The sequence below is a fragment of the Lagenorhynchus albirostris genome, chromosome 15, assembly GCF_949774975.1.
Source record: "Lagenorhynchus albirostris chromosome 15, mLagAlb1.1, whole genome shotgun sequence".
NCBI classification, from domain to species: Eukaryota; Metazoa; Chordata; class Mammalia; order Artiodactyla; family Delphinidae; genus Lagenorhynchus; species Lagenorhynchus albirostris.
Window position 1 is genome coordinate 14,513,579 of NC_083109.1, and position 18,832 is coordinate 14,532,410.

Consider the following 18,832-nt stretch of genomic DNA (forward strand, 5'->3'; position numbering starts at 1 on the left):
TGAAGAAAGAAGAAAAGGAAACGTATTCCAAGCAGAGAGATGTGCTTTGTTTAGGGGAGGCAGGAGTGATGGGTGGCCGAGGGCCTGTAGCCATCAACCAGAAGCCAGTGAAAGGTTCCTTGGCGGCCTGCTTATGGGTCGGACTTTATCCAGAAGGGAAAGATCATAGTGGGGACGTTGAAAGATTTTAAGTAGGAAGCTATATTATGCTTAGGTTTATGTTTTATGAAGATCACTTTAGTGACAGTGTGGAAGATGGGCTTGAAAAAGGAAGGTTGGTGGTAGGAGGAATCTTCAAGAAGCTGATGAGCAGTGTCGACAGCCCGTGAAGGCAGTGGCCGTGGCAATGAAACGATGGGCAGGAAAAGTATTTGCAGGTGAACTTGGCGAAGAAGGCAATACACTGGCTGTGGAAGCAGTGCGAGAATGCAAGCTGGCCCCCTGATTCCTGCAAGAGCAGCCCTTCCGGGTGACTAAGGAGGCACCCACAAGGGTAGAAAGAAAACAGGCGCTAGAAATGGCTTAGGAGCTGAGGGCAGGGAGAGTGTCCGGATGGAGGACGGGTTGGTCTGCAGTGAGCAGAGAGAAGGTAAACTGAGGACAGAAGAGCGGTCCGTTGATCTGGGAGGTCAGCCGGTTGCTGGGGCAGCTGGGTGGCAGCCAGATCGCAGTGGGTTGAGTTTAAGAGGTGACAGAGCGAGGACCTTGTGTTTGCCATGTTATCAGGAAGCTTGGTTTAAAAGGAAGTAGATAGAGAAGGTACTAGCTCGGGGATACGGAGTTGAAAAGATACGCCTTTTAAAAAGAGGTGGAAGGGTTCCCTGGTGGCGCAGTGGTTGAGAGTCCACCTGCCGATGCAGGGGACACGGGTTCGTGCCCCGGTCCGGGAAGATCCCACATGCCGTGGAGCGGCTGGGCCCGTGAGCCATGGCCACTGAGCCTGCGCGTCCGGAGCCTGTGCTCTGCAACAGGAGAGGCCACAACAGTGAGAGGCCCGCGTACCACAAAAAAAAAAAAGAGGTGGAACATTCACGTGTGTTAAAATCAAAAGAGTTTTACAAAGATACAGTGAAAGGTCTTCTCCCACTCCTGTCCCTCACTTACCCAGCTGTCCCCCTCCTCTGACCCTTCACGGTTGTTAACTTCTGTTGCAGTTTTTTATGTGTCCTTGAAAATACGTTAAGATGCAAGAGAGGAATGTTGCCAGTGCGGGAAAGGGGGGATGAGTGACGGGGGCAGGACCTTGCTGCCCACAGGACAGGGGGAGCCCACAGCCCAGGGGAGGGATTTGCCCTGACGGCTCGGCCTGGAGCAGGACCAGTGATATGGGGGTAGCGTAGGTAGGTTTGTAGAAGGGCTGCCGGAAAACGGAGGGCATGCTGGCCCCGTTCTCTTGATGAGGTGACAGGCTGGTCCATCTGAAAGGAAGGGAGGTGTGGAGTAATAGCAGCTACATTGGCTGAGCGCCTGGATTTTGCAGAATACTTTCCATATATGGTATCACTTAATCTCGACAAACCCCATGAGATGAGTACTCTTGATAGCCCCATTTTTCAGACCAGGAAACTGAGACTCAGAGAGACTAAATAACCTGCCAGTTGTCGACAGCTCAGAACGCGGCGCAGCTGCCTCTCAAACCCAGGTCTGGGCGACCCCAGGCCAGTGTTCTTGGCACTGCCTGCTCCTGCCCTCCTCCTCAGCTCTTCTCGTCCTAAGGACTTCATTTCTCCTCCCCAAGCTCGGCTAATTTAACGAGATGGCCTGGGAGCTGCGCGCTCTTACAGAAGTGCCGAAGCATTTTACGGGCCTCGCGCGCAGCGTAGCTGACTTCCCCAGAAGCAGGAGGCGCAGGAGGTGGCCCGGAAATGCTGTCCCGGGAGGAGAACTGACGTTTGGAGTTGGAAGGCTCCCAGTGTGATGCAGACCAGCGCTCTTCAAATCGTTCCGTCCTGTGACCTTTTCTCGCAGCGCACGCGTCCCTCACCGTGGAGGTGAGGGAGGGTTTCTGTGTCCTCGCGAGCAGCGTGCCGTTAAAGGGGAGAGACGTGGGTAGGCCCGACTCCTCTGCAGCAGCAGTACCTGGGCTCCGTCGCTTGCTTAGCACTGGAAGAAAAACGAAGACCCCCCCGGGGCGCTTGTGCTCTCCAGATTCTTCCATTCCAACCGAGAATATTAAAGTAACACACGAGAGATAGAGAATGATGGAACGGTAAGCTGTGAGGCACAGACTATAGAGTGAGTAAGTTCAGCAACAGGAAAGACCAGTGAACATGAGAGGAGGGGTGTCAGCCGCAGTTGCAGGAAGGATGCAGGTGCTCCCATGGGAAAGGTTCACGTGCTCGGGGGAGGCTCTGTCACCAGCCGTCATTTTCGAAAGGCCGTTTTGAAATTAGCTGCTTCTAGCCCCTTGGTATTCTTAGTTTTCCCAGGGCTAGCACTTTGAGGAACAATGATACGGACTCTGAGGGAAAGTGAAAAAAACGCGTCAGGCTGATCACAGTTTCAGATTGAAAGGGTCCTTAGAGGTCATCAGATTTCATCCTCCACCCACATAGGAGCCCCTTCCACAGCACTTTGTACAGGTGCCCGTCCAGTCTTCCTCGATTGCTTCCAGTGACCGAGAGCCCAGCATTCAAGAGACAACCTCTTCCACTGTCTGACGGCTTTAGTTAATATCAATAGAAAACTCTTACGGTTACCAAAGGGAAAAGGGGGTGGGGGAGGGATAAATTAGGAGTGTGGGATTAGCAGATACACACTACCATATATAAAATAGGCAAACAACAAGGTCCTACTGTATAGCACAGGGAACTAGATTCAATAATCCTGTAATAAACCGTGATGGAAAAGAATATGAAGAAGAAAATATACATACACACACACACACACAGACACGCATATATGTGTATAACACTGCTGTACACCAGAAACTAACAAAACATTGTAAATCAACTATACTTCAATTAAAAAAAAAAGAAAAACTCTGATATTGAACTAATATCTGTTTCTTTGTGACTTGCCCTGGTTAGCGGGTTGTCATCTCCCAGATCTCTCTTGTATTCCCTCGGTGGGAATTTTTTTATTCCATAGACCAGGGTGGTACAGAAAGGATACACATAACTGCAGACCGGTCTCATCGTACCGGTGATTCCCTGATTGATCCAATAAACATTTATTTAGCAAATCTGAAGCAGTGTGAAGAGCTACTTCTGTCTCGGGCTTGGGAGTCCACAGAAGGGCCCCTGTGAGCTATTCACAGAGCAGTAACCTGCCACAGGGAGCAGATGGCATGTGTCTTGTCCCTGGTCCCGCAGTCCCGGGCCGCACGCCAGCTGATGGAGAGGACCCAGTCATCCAACATGGAGACCCGGCTGGACGCCATGAAGGAGCTGGCCAAGCTCTCTGCGGACGTGACCTTCGCCACGGAGTTCATCAACATGGATGGCATTGTTGTGCTGACGCGGCTTGTGGAAAGCGGAACCAAGCTCTTATCCCAGTGAGTGTTGCTGAGGTCTCGTTTGGGAGCTCTCGAGAGATTTACGACACGGCGCAGGGCATCCTATGCTCATTTCCGTTGAGTCAAATGAGCTTATTGAGCTCCTTCTGCATACAGAGCAGCGTGCCCAGCACCAGGGTCCACACAGAGGGGTATAATTCACTATTGTGGTCCTGAATCTTGTAGTCTAGTTGGGCTCTCACAAATTCAGTGACGGTACAAAACAGTACTATGCTGAGTGACGTGAAAGTCGGGGCTCTAGAAGTCAAGAAGAGAGAGGTCAGCTCACGGCTGAAATCATTTCCGGAAAATGACCGGCTTGATGGAAGTTAGCAGACTGTCCATTAGCAAGTAGAACAGGTGTCTGTGTGTTCTTAACCGCACCCCTGCGTCCCTCCCTCTCCAGTCACCTCCCCACTCCACACACAGGCTCCTTATACAGAGACGCGCACGGGCCCTCCTCTGTGTTTACCGGGGCGTATCCCCACCCATCCGCTGTCTCCCTGTCACCCATTTTCATGGGGGCAGGGGGGCATCCGGAACTTTGCGACGCACTGCAAGTGGCTTTGTGGTACTCCAGTGCCAAGGTGAACGTGGCGGGAAACTGCCATGCCATTATCAGCAGTAAGTAAACAGATGTTTAGTTTGTCTTCTAAGCCCACAGAACCTAAGCTGGCAGAGAGGGAGTCAGAAACCTTTGAGTTGATGGATCAGCTACTGAAATTTTTAGCCAGACCGAGCAGCTAGTCTTGGGTATTTGTTTTAAGTCTTGGATTCTCCGGCTGCACGGAAATCTCGAAGCCTTTGGCTGCCATCAGCACTGACCCAGACGTTCCGCAGTCTCCCGGGAGTGCGGGGTCGGACTGGCCTTCGTCTCCTCTTTAAAGTGGAGGTGATACCTCCCTTGCCATATTGTCATGAGGAGTACTGTGGATGAGAATGGGTCAGAACGTGCTTTGCAAATGGAAATATAGTTTGTAAATTATAGAGCACTGTACGGATGTATAAAGGTTGACGTGTATACAGAGCAGAGACAGAGGGGAGAAAACATTTCAGCCCTCATTCTCTGTCAGCTCTGTGGTAGGGTTTCGCATGCACTGTCACCCTGCCCTCACCACAACGCCGTGAGGTTAACGCTGTGAGAGGAACTCAGTTTCACAGAGAAAGAAATAGAAGTTTGAACAGATAAAATTTGCACAGTTAGTAAGTAGTTGAACCCATGGCCAGAGTTCAGCCTCTTTCTCCTGTGCTCTGCCGCCTCCCAGCCTAAAAGTGAACCTGGGATGTAAGCTCCCTCGGGTACCCGACCAAGTGCTGGGATTTGACAAGGCCAGACCCAGAAGCCTTTCCTTTGGTGATTCCAGGGAAGAAGCTGCTCCACACCTAGCTTAGGTGTGTGCCAGGCGCTGGCTCACAGTGGCGTTCGCTGATTTCTCAGGTGGTGCTTACGTTGAAATCCGTCCCTATTGTGGCTGCCTTCACACCTGTGCTCCCCAGTTCTGAATCTTTGTATTGTTTTGTGTGTGTTTTGCACATGTCTCAGCTACAGTGAGATGCTGGCATTCACCCTGACTGCCTTCTTAGAGCTCATGGACCATGGCATTGTCTCCTGGGACATGGTTTCAATCACCTTCATTAAGCAGGTGAGGCCTCCAACATTCCGTCTTTCCTCCCTCCGTCTCCAGTTGTCCTCTAGGCTTGAGGGGAGGTGCGGGCAACACAGCTGCTCCAGCGAGGGCCGGCGTTCTATCCCCGAGGCCAGGTGTTTCATCCTCAGGCTCCGGCCTTCCTGTGGCTCCTGGAAGGTGTACTTTGTTACACTCGCAGGGCCTGCACTGAGAAGATGGAACTGGACTCCCGGAACTGATTATGGCCAAAGTGGAACTGGATTGTCAGTGAGACTCGGGATAGCGTGCAGCCAGCCAGCCAGTACCATCCCTAAGTCTTCTGACCTGCTTCCTGAGCCCTGCCTCCTCTTTGGATAAAAAAAAAAAAAAAACCGTTCATTTCATTTGCCTTCTATTTATCAATCTGCCTTCTGTTTACAAATCTGCAAGGTAGACTGTTTGATTGTCAGATGAACTCAGTGGGGGGGGGGGAGAAGATACTTCTAGTTTTATCCTCCTTTCTTCTAGAAGAAGGGGCAGTATCACCTCAGAAAACTGAACTAAAACCAATGAATGCTATATCTGCTGACCTAGAATTACACCTGTCATTGGGTTGGGACATTGAGAACTTCCCAATGCTGGAGATACTTAGGCACAAGTGAAATGACCATGTGTCAAAGATGTTATAATGGGGATTGAGAAAAGGGATTAGATTATAAGACTTTGAGGTCCTTTCTATGTCCCCGAGTCTGCTGTTCTGCGTGTGTATAGGGACAAAATGTATGTCCGGAGTACAGTACATGGAGAGCAAATGAGATCCCAGCATCAGTAAAACCCTCTGCTTTTTACCCTCGGCTTTTTCATGCCTGAACCCTTATTTTGAAAACAAAAGATTAAGCCCTTAGGTTTAACGAAACATAGTTGAGTGGATGCTGTAATTTGAAATTGAGTTATCCATGCCTAGGAACTCCCTGGCACATTGGCCAACATAGCAGATACCATCATCCACCTGGGGACAGCTGTCCGAACGTGGGCAGCACACCTAAGAGGAGAGTCTGGGAGCGGCGGGCGTCCGAAACCTAAGCCTTCAGCTCTCTCGGGCCCTGAGCTTCCTAACTGACTTGCCCTCTCTGGCTTTAGATCGCAGGGTACGTGAGCCAGCCCATGGTGGACGTGTCAATCCTGCAGAGGTCCCTGGCCATCCTGGAGAGCATGGTCTTGAACAGCCAGAGTCTGTACCAGAAGATCGCAGAGGAAATCACTGTGGGACAGCTCATCTCTCACCTCCAGGTGTAAGTAGAGACCCTGCCCCAGCCTCCCTTCCCTGCCTGTTATCTTCTCCCCTCTTACTCTGTTTAAGTCTTCCAATCCTACTGCTTTGCTTGTACTCTGAGATGCTGATCTGCTTGTTCATTCACTCATCACCTCTTCCACACTACTCAGAATTCCTCCCGTAATTCAGACCTGGTCATGTCATGCTCCCGCTTGAAATCCTCTGTAACTCTCCTTGCCTCTCAGGATAATGTGAAGTTTTTCCCAATCTTCCTGTACCACCATGGTACCAGAAAGAATTAGATGCTTTCTCCTCTGTGGGCCAAATAGTTTCTGTTTGTACCTATGATAATCATATTTATATAAAATACTGTATTTTTATTATCTGCCTCCCATTTTAAACTTTGAGCTCTCTGGGAAAAGGGGCCAATCATTTTTGTATCCCTTGTTTTGATTTAAGTAGAAGATCAATTAGCATTTGTTGAATGAACTCTTGCCGAACCAACAGTATGCTGGTGGGGGTAGCAAGAAGTATTGTATAGGATGTGAATTCTAATCCAGGATCTACTGCAAACTAGGTCTCTGCCCTCAGCAAATTACCTAATCTCTTCTGGCCTAAGTTTCCTCGCCTCTAGACTAAGGTTAATCATCCCCGCCTCTCAGACTTGTGAGGATCAAAGAAGATAAAAGGTCCAGCATAGGGGCCAGCACAGGATAGGTATTGAGGAGGTTTTTTTGTTTTTCTGTTTTTTGCTTTTGTTTGTTTTTTAAGAAGCTTATCACATCCTAAAACATTTAACAGATAGTAAACAAAAGCCAAAGACAGATAAAGCCTTTGGAGCACTGTTTGTCTCCTCCCCATTCTTTATACTTCCCTTTCAACCATTCCACACAATTTAAGGGGACTGGACTTTCCAAAACAAGGATGGGGACACTGCTGATTCCTTCCTAACCCTTGCTCCCTTCCAGCATATGGGACATTGACAGAAGGCCCTGCCAGTTCCAGGGGAAGCCAGAGCTCCCAGACTTGGTTGATTATAGCAGCCTTGTCTTCACTCAGCTACGCTCTCAGCCTGTACCTTCCCACTAGTCCAAGTAAAAAGGAAGCACAAGGAGATTTACAGCTCTGACTTCTCCTTGTCACTTCTCTAAGGAATTCTTCAGCCTCTGTTTTCATGCCCAAAAGCCAAAAAGGTTGATTGAAGTCAGGGGGACATTGTAAACTCCAGGTGGAGAGTCCTGATTTTCCTGACCTCAGAGTTACCTCTATTTCTTTGTTTCTGAATTGGGAATGAACCAGTTACCTCCTTAGAGATGATAGAGGAGCGTGGCATTTCTTAGGGGTCAGTCTATGAACACTTTCAGCCCATTGCTGTCCCCAGAAGTCATGTCCTCTGCTGCTGGGCTGAGGGACAATTAGTAGCCTCCACCAGACCTCCAAGATGCCCCCGGCCAACCAGGACACCCAGCAGCCCCTCTGGAGAGAGCCACAGAATGCACTTATGACGTGGCAGGTGGAGAGCTCTCGTCAAGTGCCAGGATTACAAGATTCCAGAGAAGCGTTGTAGTTATTTTATTTGTTTAAAATAAAATAAGTTCATAGTCAGAGATTTTGAAAATACAGAAAAGCACAAAAAGGAAATCATTTGCCCATTATCCCCTCTCCAGACATAACCACTGTTAACAGTAAATTGACTGTGCCGCTGGGTTTTTTTCCTATGCATATTTTTAAGAAAGTTGGAATCTTACTGTACATGCTATTCGTGCCTTGACTTTTTTTATGGACTAATAGTTACTGAACATTTCCCATGTCAAAGAACCTTCTGAAAGGGTAGTTCTAAATCTTGTGCAGGAATTCCGTGCCGGTCTAGTGGTTAGGACTCCATGCTCCCACTGCCGAGGGTGCGGGTTCGATCCCTGGTCAGGGAATTAAGATCCCGCAAGCAGTGAGGCCTGGCCAAACATTTAAAAAAAAAAAAAAGTATATATATATATACATTTTTTTTTTCCACCCCATATGCCTTTGAAAATCCAGTAACAGATATGGACTCTCACCTCCCTGGAAAAAAGTATCACATAGTCAGCCAGCTACAAGGAATAATGGCTGCACCATTTCTAGGGTTCCCAGACACTCTAAGCCCATCCCTAACCCCAGGCGAAGAACCTTTATGCTAAAACAGCATTTTTAATGACTGCTTAGGATCTGAATATATATGAACAGAGTCGCTACTGTGGACATTTGCATTATTTACTATTCTTGATTTTTTTTATAGTACTTGGATGAAACACCTTGCCAGTAACTCATGCACAGCTCTCTGATGACTATCTTTGGGTAAATTCCTGTTAGTGGAATTGCTGGGTCAGGGAGTCTGCCCACTTTTAAGCTTTTGAGGCTAAGCCTCTGATTATTATTTGATTACAGTGTGCAAGTGATTGTTTTAAACCATCTCTAAGGATCGTCTTGCTGGTCAGTCTCCTAACCTCTCTCTGCCTTCTTTCTCTGTTGACACAGCTCCAACCAGGAGATTCAGACCTACGCCATTGCACTGATTAACGCACTTTTTCTGAAGGCTCCTGAGGACAAGCGACAGGTCTGTGGTGGCCTTTTCAAGCTTTTCATCTGGGCTGTCCCAAGAGAAGACTTATCCACCCAGTCATTTTCCCAAGAGTCCCTCCTCCTGCCCCTCTGCAGCCAGAGCCCGTCTGAGTGGCTTTGCTAAGGAAGACCCGGGGAAGAACTAGGAGGGAAACCAGCTGGGTCCTAGGTCAGGGCAGGGGCCTGCAAACTTTTTCCCCTCAAGGACGAGTAAATATTTTTTTGCCTGGTGGCCCTTGTGGTCTACGTGGCAACTATTCAACCTTGTCGCTGTAGCCAAAGCAGCCTCAAACAGTAGGCAGACAGGTGGGTGTGGCTGTCTTTCCATAAGACCTTCTAGACACAAACAGGCAACAGGCCTCATTTGGCCTTACTGCGAGACTACCCCTGGGTTAGAGGATCAGGGAGCAGGGAGAGGAGACCCGCTGAGCCTCCCTGCCGGGTCCCAGGAGACAGAAACAAACGCAATCCTTGCTTAAGGAAGCAAGAGTGGAGGGACTTAGCTTGAAGTTTCACGTATAAAGATCCTCTGATCCAGGTTCTAAACTTTTTTCTTCCCTATCAATCAGCTGTGTGACATGATGCAAATCGCTCTGCTTCTCTGAACCCCAGTTTCCTCACCTATAACGTGGGAGTAACAACATCTGCCCCATTCACTTCATAAGGATGTCATGAGAAAAAGCCATATTTTACAAGTGAGGAAACCAGGGATTAGCTGGGCAGTGGAGCAAGGGCTGACCTAGGAGGCCAGGGTCCGAGGCTGAGTACTTTTCCTGCCACTGCTGGGCAAGTGCTCTAACCCCCCTGGGTCTCCGTTTCCCTTTCTGTAAAATGCAAGGGCCAGATTAAAGATCGCTCTGAGCCCTTCCAACACGACTGTTCTAGATTTCTCTGGTCAAAGCCCAGGTGATGTACAAAAGCAAGACTTTGTAATTCTCGGTCAATACCGTGGGCTCAGTAAGTTGTAAATCCTGTGGGATTATGTACCAAGTTCCTGGAAGATTCTGGTGGGAGGACCAGGAGCGTCTGTGGTTCTGTCTGTCCTTGTCTTTCTTGGATGGCTGGCTCTGTTCATCTCTTCCTCCCTAGTCCTGTTTTGAGTGTAAGCTGAAAGCTCATTCTTCCATCTGCTTCTCTCTGTGCTTTTTGCTTTCTGCCGGCAGGACAAGCATCTTAATCCTCTAGACCTCCCTGTCACTGTAAGTAGCACTGCCATATGGAAAGGGCCCCGCTCTTTTCCAGGTGGGGAGGTTGAAGCTGGGTGAGAATCTCATGATCTGATCTAGTTGTTCAGGGAGCTCCAAGACACAGGAAAAGGTTGTGTGCTGTAAATCTCATTTGTCAGGACACTTAGCGAAGTACCACGGATCAGAGTCGCATAAAGGATTAAGGGGACGCCTGCCCTGGGGAATGTGGCCCAGTCTCTCCTTTGTAACCTGCCTTCACATGGGTCTGTGGTTCAGCCAGGAAGATCAGATTCAGAAATAGCCTGTGACTGTCATCTAGACGATGCCAGATGCATCACATTCCAGCTTGCTATAGCCAGGAGTAAAGGTAAATCCACGCCCTTTTGGACGCTTTCTAGATCCCAGGAATTGGAAAAGCTTTAGACAGTTGACAGAGGGAATTTGGATACTCGTTTCTTAGAGGGAGGGTTTCTTAGAGGATTAGAGGGAGCTCAAAGAGGTCAGCTCTATGAGGATATGAAAAAGGATGAGTGCTTCCCCCGGCACCGCAGAGAAGCCTTTGGTTGCAGGCCTTTATATTGCAGCAGCAGACCACTGTCAGTTACCAACTTTGTGAGTTGTGGACAGCAAGATTTAATCGTGAGTTGGCCTCCCATAGCTACCAGAGAAGTTTCTAGTCCACCTTCCTCCTTTGCCAGTTAGTGTGTGCTCAGGGGACGCAGAGTAAAACTTAATATTCCTGACAGCGTCAGCCATTGGAATTTGGCTAGAAATCTAGAAGCGAGAGACAAAGGCCTTCCAGCTCTGAGAAAAATGACAACACTTACGGATATTGCCCCCTAGGAGAGGTGTGACAGCTCCCTCAGGCCCGTTGATTTAGAATTATCTATGAAATTAAATTAAGGCAGCAGTTCAGGAAGTGAAGTCATACTAATTAACATTGTAAGAAGTGACATTGGAAGGAAGAGACAGAAGAATTATGAAAAGCTGTCAGAAAAATTAAAAGCATAGTAATCTGGGACCATTTTGTTTAGGGGAAAATAGCTCCACATTTCAGAAGCCCCATAGGGTATTACAGTGTCACAACACAGAATAATAACTGATGTGTTTTTTTGTTCCTGATGAAGTCAAGTCCTTGGCAGTGATTAAATTATTATAATCATCGTAGTCTCTTCAGAAATACAGGAAGTGTATATAATTTTAGAAGATTAGCATAAGAATGGTCAAAATAACAGTTCTGAGAGGACCCTTAAAGCTTCATTCCCTGGAAGATTGACTTAACATAGGATACTTTATTTCCTGAGTGAGCTAAATAAATAAAGTGTTACTGTCAAAATCTGAACCAAATAAATAAAAAAGGTGACCCTGTTGTGAAAAATCACTCCAAAGCACCCAACACCTTGTTCTCTAAACTGATCAGAAGTGAATCGTAGACCACCTGCTGTTTCAGAGCATCCCACCCCAGCTCCGTCTGCTGGCGTGGTGCTGGGGGCGGGGGGGCGCAGTGGAGGGGGATGCTGGAGCCCAAGCCCTCTTGCTCGGTTTGGAGTCAGTGTTCCATTAGAGTCCCTCCCAGCCTTGGCAGTGGTTCTGGCCTGGGATGGTGCATGTGGCTTGGGAACCATCGTGCTGCTCTGTGGCCTGTGCTTGTTGTCCATCTCCTGGCATCCTTGTAACACAAGTGTCTCGTCCTGAAGCAGCCTTTGTCCCTCTTTGAAGATGACACGGTTGATTGTACCATTGGGAAAGGAAACCCTGTTTGCATTAATGTGTACTCATGAAAGAAAATGTATGGGAATTTTTCAGAGCATAAAATACGTATTTGAAGGTCTGTGTATTTTTTTTTCATTTGCCCACTTTTCATTTTAAAGGAAAAAAATTAAGGGAAAAAGCCCCAGAGCTATGACATCACCTTCCTCTTGATAGTTGTCACAGCTGCATGCCTGTGTTCGCTTCTTACCTTATGTTCGCTTCTTCTTTATAGGATATGGCCAACGCATTCGCACAGAAGCACCTTCGGTCCATAATCCTCAATGTAAGTTCCCAGACAAGCTATATTTTGTTACTGTTATTGTTTTGTTACTATTAACTACAACTATCACTATTATTATAGTTGTATTATTATTATTGAAATCACTGTGGAGTGGGATGGGCACTCAGAGGGTCCTTACCGATAGGTACTAAACACTTCCTAAGCTGGAAAGCTTATGGTTTCTGATCCACTGTAAGCAGGGTTGTCTCTAGGAGGCTGTCCCACCAGGAACTGCAGAGCCTCTAAGGAGGTACTTAGCCAGATATACTGTTTGTTGCCTCACAACTCCACAGACTTTTATCCAGAGGGAATGTGTTAAAATAGGCACAGAAGAGGAATTCACTCAACTAACACCAGTCATAACCCTGAGTTGTGCGGGGCACTGGGAGGGATGCCCAGCCTGGGAGATTGCAGAGAGGAGCTGTCAGTCCTGCCGCAAAGGAGAGTTGTCAGGAGCCCTTAGAGGCGGGTCTTCAGGGAAGGCTGAGGATAAGCCAGATGACCGGTCAGAAAAGGAGTTCCTGCATGGGGAAGGGGGCACCTAGGAGGAGTGTGTGGTCCGGTGGAGCTTGGGGTGAGAATTTGTGACAGGCTGGAGAGGTAGCAAAGACCAGATCAGGTAGGGCCTAGGTCTTTCTCCCAAAAGCAACTGAGAGGCTTTAATCAGGATCGTGCAATAACCAGGCTGGCGTTTTAGAAAGGTCACACTCCAAGATCCGTGTTTCCTGAGGGGTGTGTGAGGGAGGAGGGTAGAGCGGGAGTTGGCGGGGGAGGGAGGCATCTGGAGGGAGGTCTCAGTCCCTGTTCTGCAGTGGGGATGTGGGCGGGGAGAGAGCTGAGGTGGGAGGTGAGGGCGGGGAAGGAGAGTCAAGGAGCTGGGTTAAAAGGCCCTTTTATCAGTCGTCCAAAACCAGGTGCACCTGGGAGACCACAGTGTAGGGAACAAAATGAGAAATCGAGAGTCAAGTGTGAAAGGCTTCCTAATTCTGAGCATGAACTTTGGAGTCGGCAGCCCCCACTCTGCCTTTAACCAGTCTTTCATCTTGAGCGGTTCACTTAACTCCTGTGGGCTTCAGTTTGCTTATCCGAATGTGAGGCCCACATGAGCTGATACATATACACAGGGCTTAGCAGGGGGCCTGGCACTTGGTGAGCGCTCTGCTCACATGGGCAGTTCCTTCACCGTAAACAAGATACAGAGGTGACAGAATTCAAGAAGTAACCGTGGGCACCTGTGAGGTGGAGCGATCAGCTGCTCTAAACAGGCAGAGCCCACCGGACTTCACCTCGCAGAGCGAGCTCCTGCCTGCGGGCCACCTCCCTGGTCACACAGCCCCACTGCCAGCCCGGCAGGAAGGACCTGGCCAGACGCTTCCGCCCTCTGCCTGCCACACAGGTCCCCACATTCTTGTCTCCCGTGTCCGAGCGGTTGTGTTGGGCGCCATCCTCTGCATGTGTGGGAGTGGGTGCCCTTCTCAGAGAACTTTAATGAATTTCGAGGCTTATCATTTACCTGAACGAGATTAGACGTTCATCTCATTTCTGGACAAGCCTGGTGAACAAGCAAAGATTCCATCCACTATAGAAGACAGTTTGGTGTCAGGACTCAGACTGAACCGGTCTGCTAGGAGAAGGTTAACGCGTGCTCACTTAAGTCCCGGGATTGAACGGAGTTGAGCCAGGGAGCTGAGGCCTCGAGGTACTTGCCAGTTAAATAAGACTTCATCAGACTGGCACTGTTCTTCTTTAAGCCATTGATGACTCGAGGAATTACCCTCCCACTCTGACATCTCTGAGATTGAGAAACAGGGATTAAAGTGAATGGAAACCAGTATCACATTAACTTTAACCTCTCTTCAGAGTGGTTTTATGAATTCTGGAGAGAGGTGAGGAGAGAGGAATAGGGGTAGATGGGTAGGGAGAAATCAGAGTGACAGAGGGAGGGACGCAGAGAAAGGAAGAGGCTCAGAGCGAGGTGGAGGGGCAGAAGCAGCCTAAGCGGAGAGAAGAGACTGGAGGCGGAGGAGGGGCAGAGCAGACCTTGAGAAGGAAGCTTGGGAGGGGCGAGGAGGCTTGGTGAGAGAGGTCAGGCCACGGAGAGGGCTCAGGGAGGAGGTGAGCAGAGCGGCGCTGTCCCCTAGAACCTGCTGTAGCTGGGGAGGTGTGTGCAGAAAGGGTGGCCCAAGCCACGTATGGCTGTTGAACACTTGAAATGTGTCTAGCGTGGCTGGGGAACTGAATTTGTAGTTCTTTAAAGTTTCAGTTTAAATGCCCACGTGTGGCTTCTGGCTACTGTATTGGGCCTTGCAGATATAGGGAAAGAAAGACAGAGAAAGGAAGAGCTCTCATGGAGTTGCACCGGTGGGGAGAGGAAGTCTAGAGCAGCGCCGTCCAGTGGAAATATGATGCGAGCCACTTGTTTCATTTAAGTGTTCTAGTAGCAGCGTTGACTAAAAAAGGAATAGGGGAAATGAATTTCAATAATATAATTCATTTAAGCCGGCATATCTAAAATACTATGATACCAACATGTAATCAATAGGAAAATTGTTAATGAGATATTTTACATTTTCTGTTTTCATACTAAGGCTCTGATATCCAGTGTGCATTTTACATTTACAGCACATCTCAATTTGGACTGGCCACATTTCAAGTGTTCACCAGCCACAGGTGGCTAGTGGCTACCAGACTGGACTGCACAGATCTAAAGAGATTGATCCCGAACCAGAGCAAGCTCTAGAGAGAGCTGACCTAGAGTTAGAAAGCTAAGTATTTTAGAGTACAGCAGAACTTTCTGATATGTTCCACTTCTACTCTGTCATTGGATGTAGCCACTAGCCACTTGTGCCTCCTGAGCTTAAAATGTGGCTAGTGCGACTGAGGACCTGAACTTTTAACTTGAATCAATTTTAACTGACTTAGATGCACGTGGCCACATATGGCTAGTGGCTACCATACTGGACAACACGGCTCTAGAGACGAGCTAGACCGAGTAAGAGAACACGAAGGGCACAGAGGGCGGTTACGTGTGGGAAACTGGGCAAGAGTCTCCTTTGGGCAAGAAAAGACCAAGAACGACAGGATTCTAGATGGTGAGTGAGACAGAGGGAGTGAGGAATGCAAGGGAGCAGGCAGGAAAGAGCAGGAGGCTACTGCGGGCGAAGGAACAGGACACCAAGGGACAGGACGGGAACCAGCATTGGTCAGCCCGGAGGACAGAGGGGGGCTGTGACATGTAGAACAAGACAGAGATGGAGCGTGAGAGGTGGAGAAGTACCTAAGGTTGGTGGGCATCAGGGAGGAGGTGGTGAGCTGAGTGGGTGGGGAGGATAGAATTAGAGGAGAGGAGAGGGATGTGGTGTGGGGACATGGGGAGGGGGACATACCCAGAATGAGCAGAGAGAAGGGGAGGGACACCAGTAGGAGAGAAGGGGGCCGGACAAGGAGCGTTAGATGCCCCTCTTTGTGTAGGTGTCTCGAGATGATTGAAAGAAAATGATCTTTTCGGAACCTCTCTACCTGGTGAGGCCATCCAAAACATTTTATTTTTCTAAGGGAAAACAAAAGAATTGTACTGTCCAGTTCTGCAAGCGACTCTTCACGCACACTCTGTTGTCTGGATCGATTGGAATGAGGTCCAGCGGCTGATCTCCCTCATCGTAATGTTACTTCCCCGGCCAGGGGCGTGCACAAAAAAAGATGGTGCCCTTGAGGCCTGCAGTGAACCATCTCTGCCTGAATCAGACCCATTCATGTTCCATCCCCTTCTGGAACTCCCTGTGTGGGGGAGGAAACCCTGTCCCCTGCCCAGCGTACTGTCTTTTCACCAGCATGGATGTGACTCTTCAGTAAAAATCAGTCCAACCCTCTGCTCCCTGCCTTTGCTCTCTCCAGCATGTGATCCGAGGGAACCGCCCGATCAAAACTGAGATGGCCCATCAGCTGTATGTCCTGCAAGTGCTGACCTTTAACCTTCTGGAAGAAAGGATGATGACCAAGATGGACCCCAACGACCAGGTCGGTTCTAAGTGGGACAGAGCTTTCCTGGCTGGCATCGTGTGCTGTTTGATGTGGTGCATTCCGCCCTGCGTATCGAGCACCTGCTGTGTGTCAGGAACTGTGCTTAGTTGTGTCAGCTTTGTGCCTCACCACGATCCCTTTCTGCTGGGTGACTGGGCCAAGCCCACCTCTGTCCTGCGATGCTAGAGGTGATGCGTCCTCAAAGATCGATCGGGGCCAGAGTTCTGCCCGGAAAAGCTCTACCCACTCTTTCCTTTCCTTGTTTCCCTTGACTAGCCGACTCACCTGCTGACTGTCTATTTCACCTCCCAGGCTCAAAGAGACATTATATTTGAACTGAGGAGGATTGCATTTGATGCAGAGTCTGACCCTAGCAACGTCCCCGGGAGTGGGACTGAAAAACGCAAAGCCATGTATACCAAGGACTACAAGATGCTGGGATTTACTGTGAGTTTCGCAGAGCATGGACACTGGTAGACCTTCTCCCCTGACAGGGAGTCAGAGGGCCACCCAGACAGAACCCTGACAACCCTCTCTCATAACATGATGGTGGCCCCGGAACAGAAGACACTAAGGAGCTGGAGGGGCCTTGACACTTGCTTCGCTTTGGCCGTGGCAGGTTCACAAGTTTATGTGCCACATTTGGCCCCTTGAAACAAACCCATCTGTAGGAGGGCCCAGGAGGTCAGCCGAACGAGTGGAGAGGAGATCTCTTATCAAAGCAGCTAGGTTCTTTGAAAATCTGGAGTGGATATGTTGTGATAGGCTACAACTTGAGAATGGAGCTAATTCATTTAAATACTTACTGGGCATCTACTCGGCACCCAGCAGTATTTAGGCAGGGGGAATGTAAGACGAGTCAGGCACCGTCCAGTGGCCTTGAGCTCACGGCCTCGTAGTAGAGATGGGCACGTGACAAGAGCTACAACAGAGGCAGGTGTGACGTGCGGGCGGCATATGGTGGAGGGGTGATCGGGATCCCCCTCAGGTGAGCTCGCACGCAGTGTCTACCGAGTCTCAAATCAGGTGTGTTTATCTCTACAGAACCATATCAACCCAGCAATGGACTTTACCCAGACTCCTCCTGGAATGCTGGCCTTGGACAACATGCTGTACTTGGCGAAAGTCCATCAGGACACCTACATCCGGGTAAAGGCTGGGGAACAGCTTTCTCTGTGTTGATGCCGCATCGCTTGCCTCCCTGCCTCCCTCACCCTCCCGTTCCTCTTCTGCCCACAGATTGTCCTGGAGAACAGCAGCCGAGAAGACAAGCACGAGTGCCCCTTTGGCCGCAGTGCCATTGAGCTCACCAGAATGCTCTGTGAGATCCTACAGGTCGGGGAACTGCGTAAGTCTGGGTGGCTGCCCCCTTCCTTCAGCCATTGCTTGTACTCAGGAGCCTGGTGAGACTCGACGGTATAGAGTTAGGTGTCCATGGGACTGGACAGCCTTACTGTACTTTTTAAAAATTACCAAGAGAGCTACAATCCGTCTACTGTTGTCTATGGGAGTCGTGGCTGTGGCTTGTTTGAGCTGGTGATTTGGCATGTTCAGTAGCTACGCCCCCATCCACTACCCTTCTCGGTCCTCAGTCTGGTTTTGTTCCTCCAGACTTTGGTGTGGAGGATCCCAGGTTTCTGGACATGCGCTCCCAGCTTCACCCTTTCCCCGTTTCTCCTCTTCCACAGCAAATGAAGGGCGCAACGACTACCACCCGATGTTCTTCACCCATGACCGAGCGTTCGAAGAGCTCTTTGGAATCTGCATCCAGCTGTTGAACAAGACCTGGAAGGAGATGAGGGCAACAGCTGAGGACTTCAACAAGGTCGGTGTCACAGAGCTCTGAGGCCTGTGGGCTGAGACCATCCCAGGACAGTCTGTGACAGCTGGCCAGAGCCTGGGGAATACCTGAGCCGGAGGACAGTGTGGTCTGCAGCACTGAGTCATAAGACGGAGGCATTGAGAGCGTCAGTCCCCTCTGTAACCCTGAGCAGGTGTCTCCCTGCCGGGCCCCTCATTTGCCCGGTGGACCAGTACTGGCCCCTCCGGCCTTCCTTCGGGGGCAGGAGGATAAACATAGCAGTGATAGCGTGGGTTACTGAGCACTTACTCTGTGCAGGCACTGTGGCAGTTTTGTGAACTGCAGATGTTACGGAGACATCGGGGTGGATCCGCAGTGAAGTGCATGTCAGGGGTACTTACCAGTAGCCATTTCTGGATGCGTTCTGAGTCCGCCCTCTGACAGCACTGCTAGACCCTCAAAAGCTGACTATCTAGGAGTTGGCTCTTTTGAAGCTGCTCATCTCATTGTAAAACATTTGTGAACTATAAAGAAGAAAAAGTTATCTATAATTCCCCTATCCAGCGACAATGACCATTTTTATGTTTCCCTCTAGTCTTTTTTTTTTTTTTTTTTAATTTATTTGGTTGTGCCGGGTCTTAGTTGCAGCAGGAGGGCTCCTTAGTTGTGGCATGCGAACTCTTGGTTGCAGCAGGCATGTGGGATCTAGCTCCCTGACCAGGGATCGAACCTGGGCCCCCTGCATTGGGAACACGGAGTCTTATCCACTGCACCACCAGAGAAGCCCCTCTGGTCTTTTTTTTTGCTGTAGATTTTTCCTT

General features: G+C 49.4%; 1 protein-coding gene across 5 annotated transcripts in view; it reads left to right on the forward strand.

Annotated features, from left to right (window-relative positions):
* The window catches only part of ELMO2 (engulfment and cell motility 2), a 38,501-nt gene that overhangs the window by 12,897 nt on the left and 6,772 nt on the right, over positions 1-18,832 (forward strand). For 2 of the 5 annotated variants that reach the window (XM_060122786.1, XM_060122785.1), the window contains 10 exons: positions 3,315-3,496; positions 5,040-5,139; positions 6,244-6,395; positions 8,888-8,966; positions 12,143-12,193; positions 16,085-16,207; positions 16,523-16,657; positions 17,255-17,359; positions 17,450-17,558; positions 17,899-18,035. In XM_060122786.1, coding sequence (XP_059978769.1) covers positions 3,315-3,496; positions 5,040-5,139; positions 6,244-6,395; positions 8,888-8,966; positions 12,143-12,193; positions 16,085-16,207; positions 16,523-16,657; positions 17,255-17,359; positions 17,450-17,558; positions 17,899-18,035 — 1,173 coding nt within the window. Of the gene's footprint in view, positions 1-1,738; positions 1,992-3,314; positions 3,497-5,039; positions 5,140-6,243; positions 6,396-8,887; positions 8,967-9,540; positions 9,667-12,142; positions 12,194-15,112; positions 15,283-15,745; positions 15,850-16,084; positions 16,208-16,522; positions 16,658-17,254; positions 17,360-17,449; positions 17,559-17,898; positions 18,036-18,832 lie in introns of those variants that run through there. The other 3 variants (XM_060122787.1, XM_060122788.1, XM_060122789.1) reach the window with 3 other exon arrangements.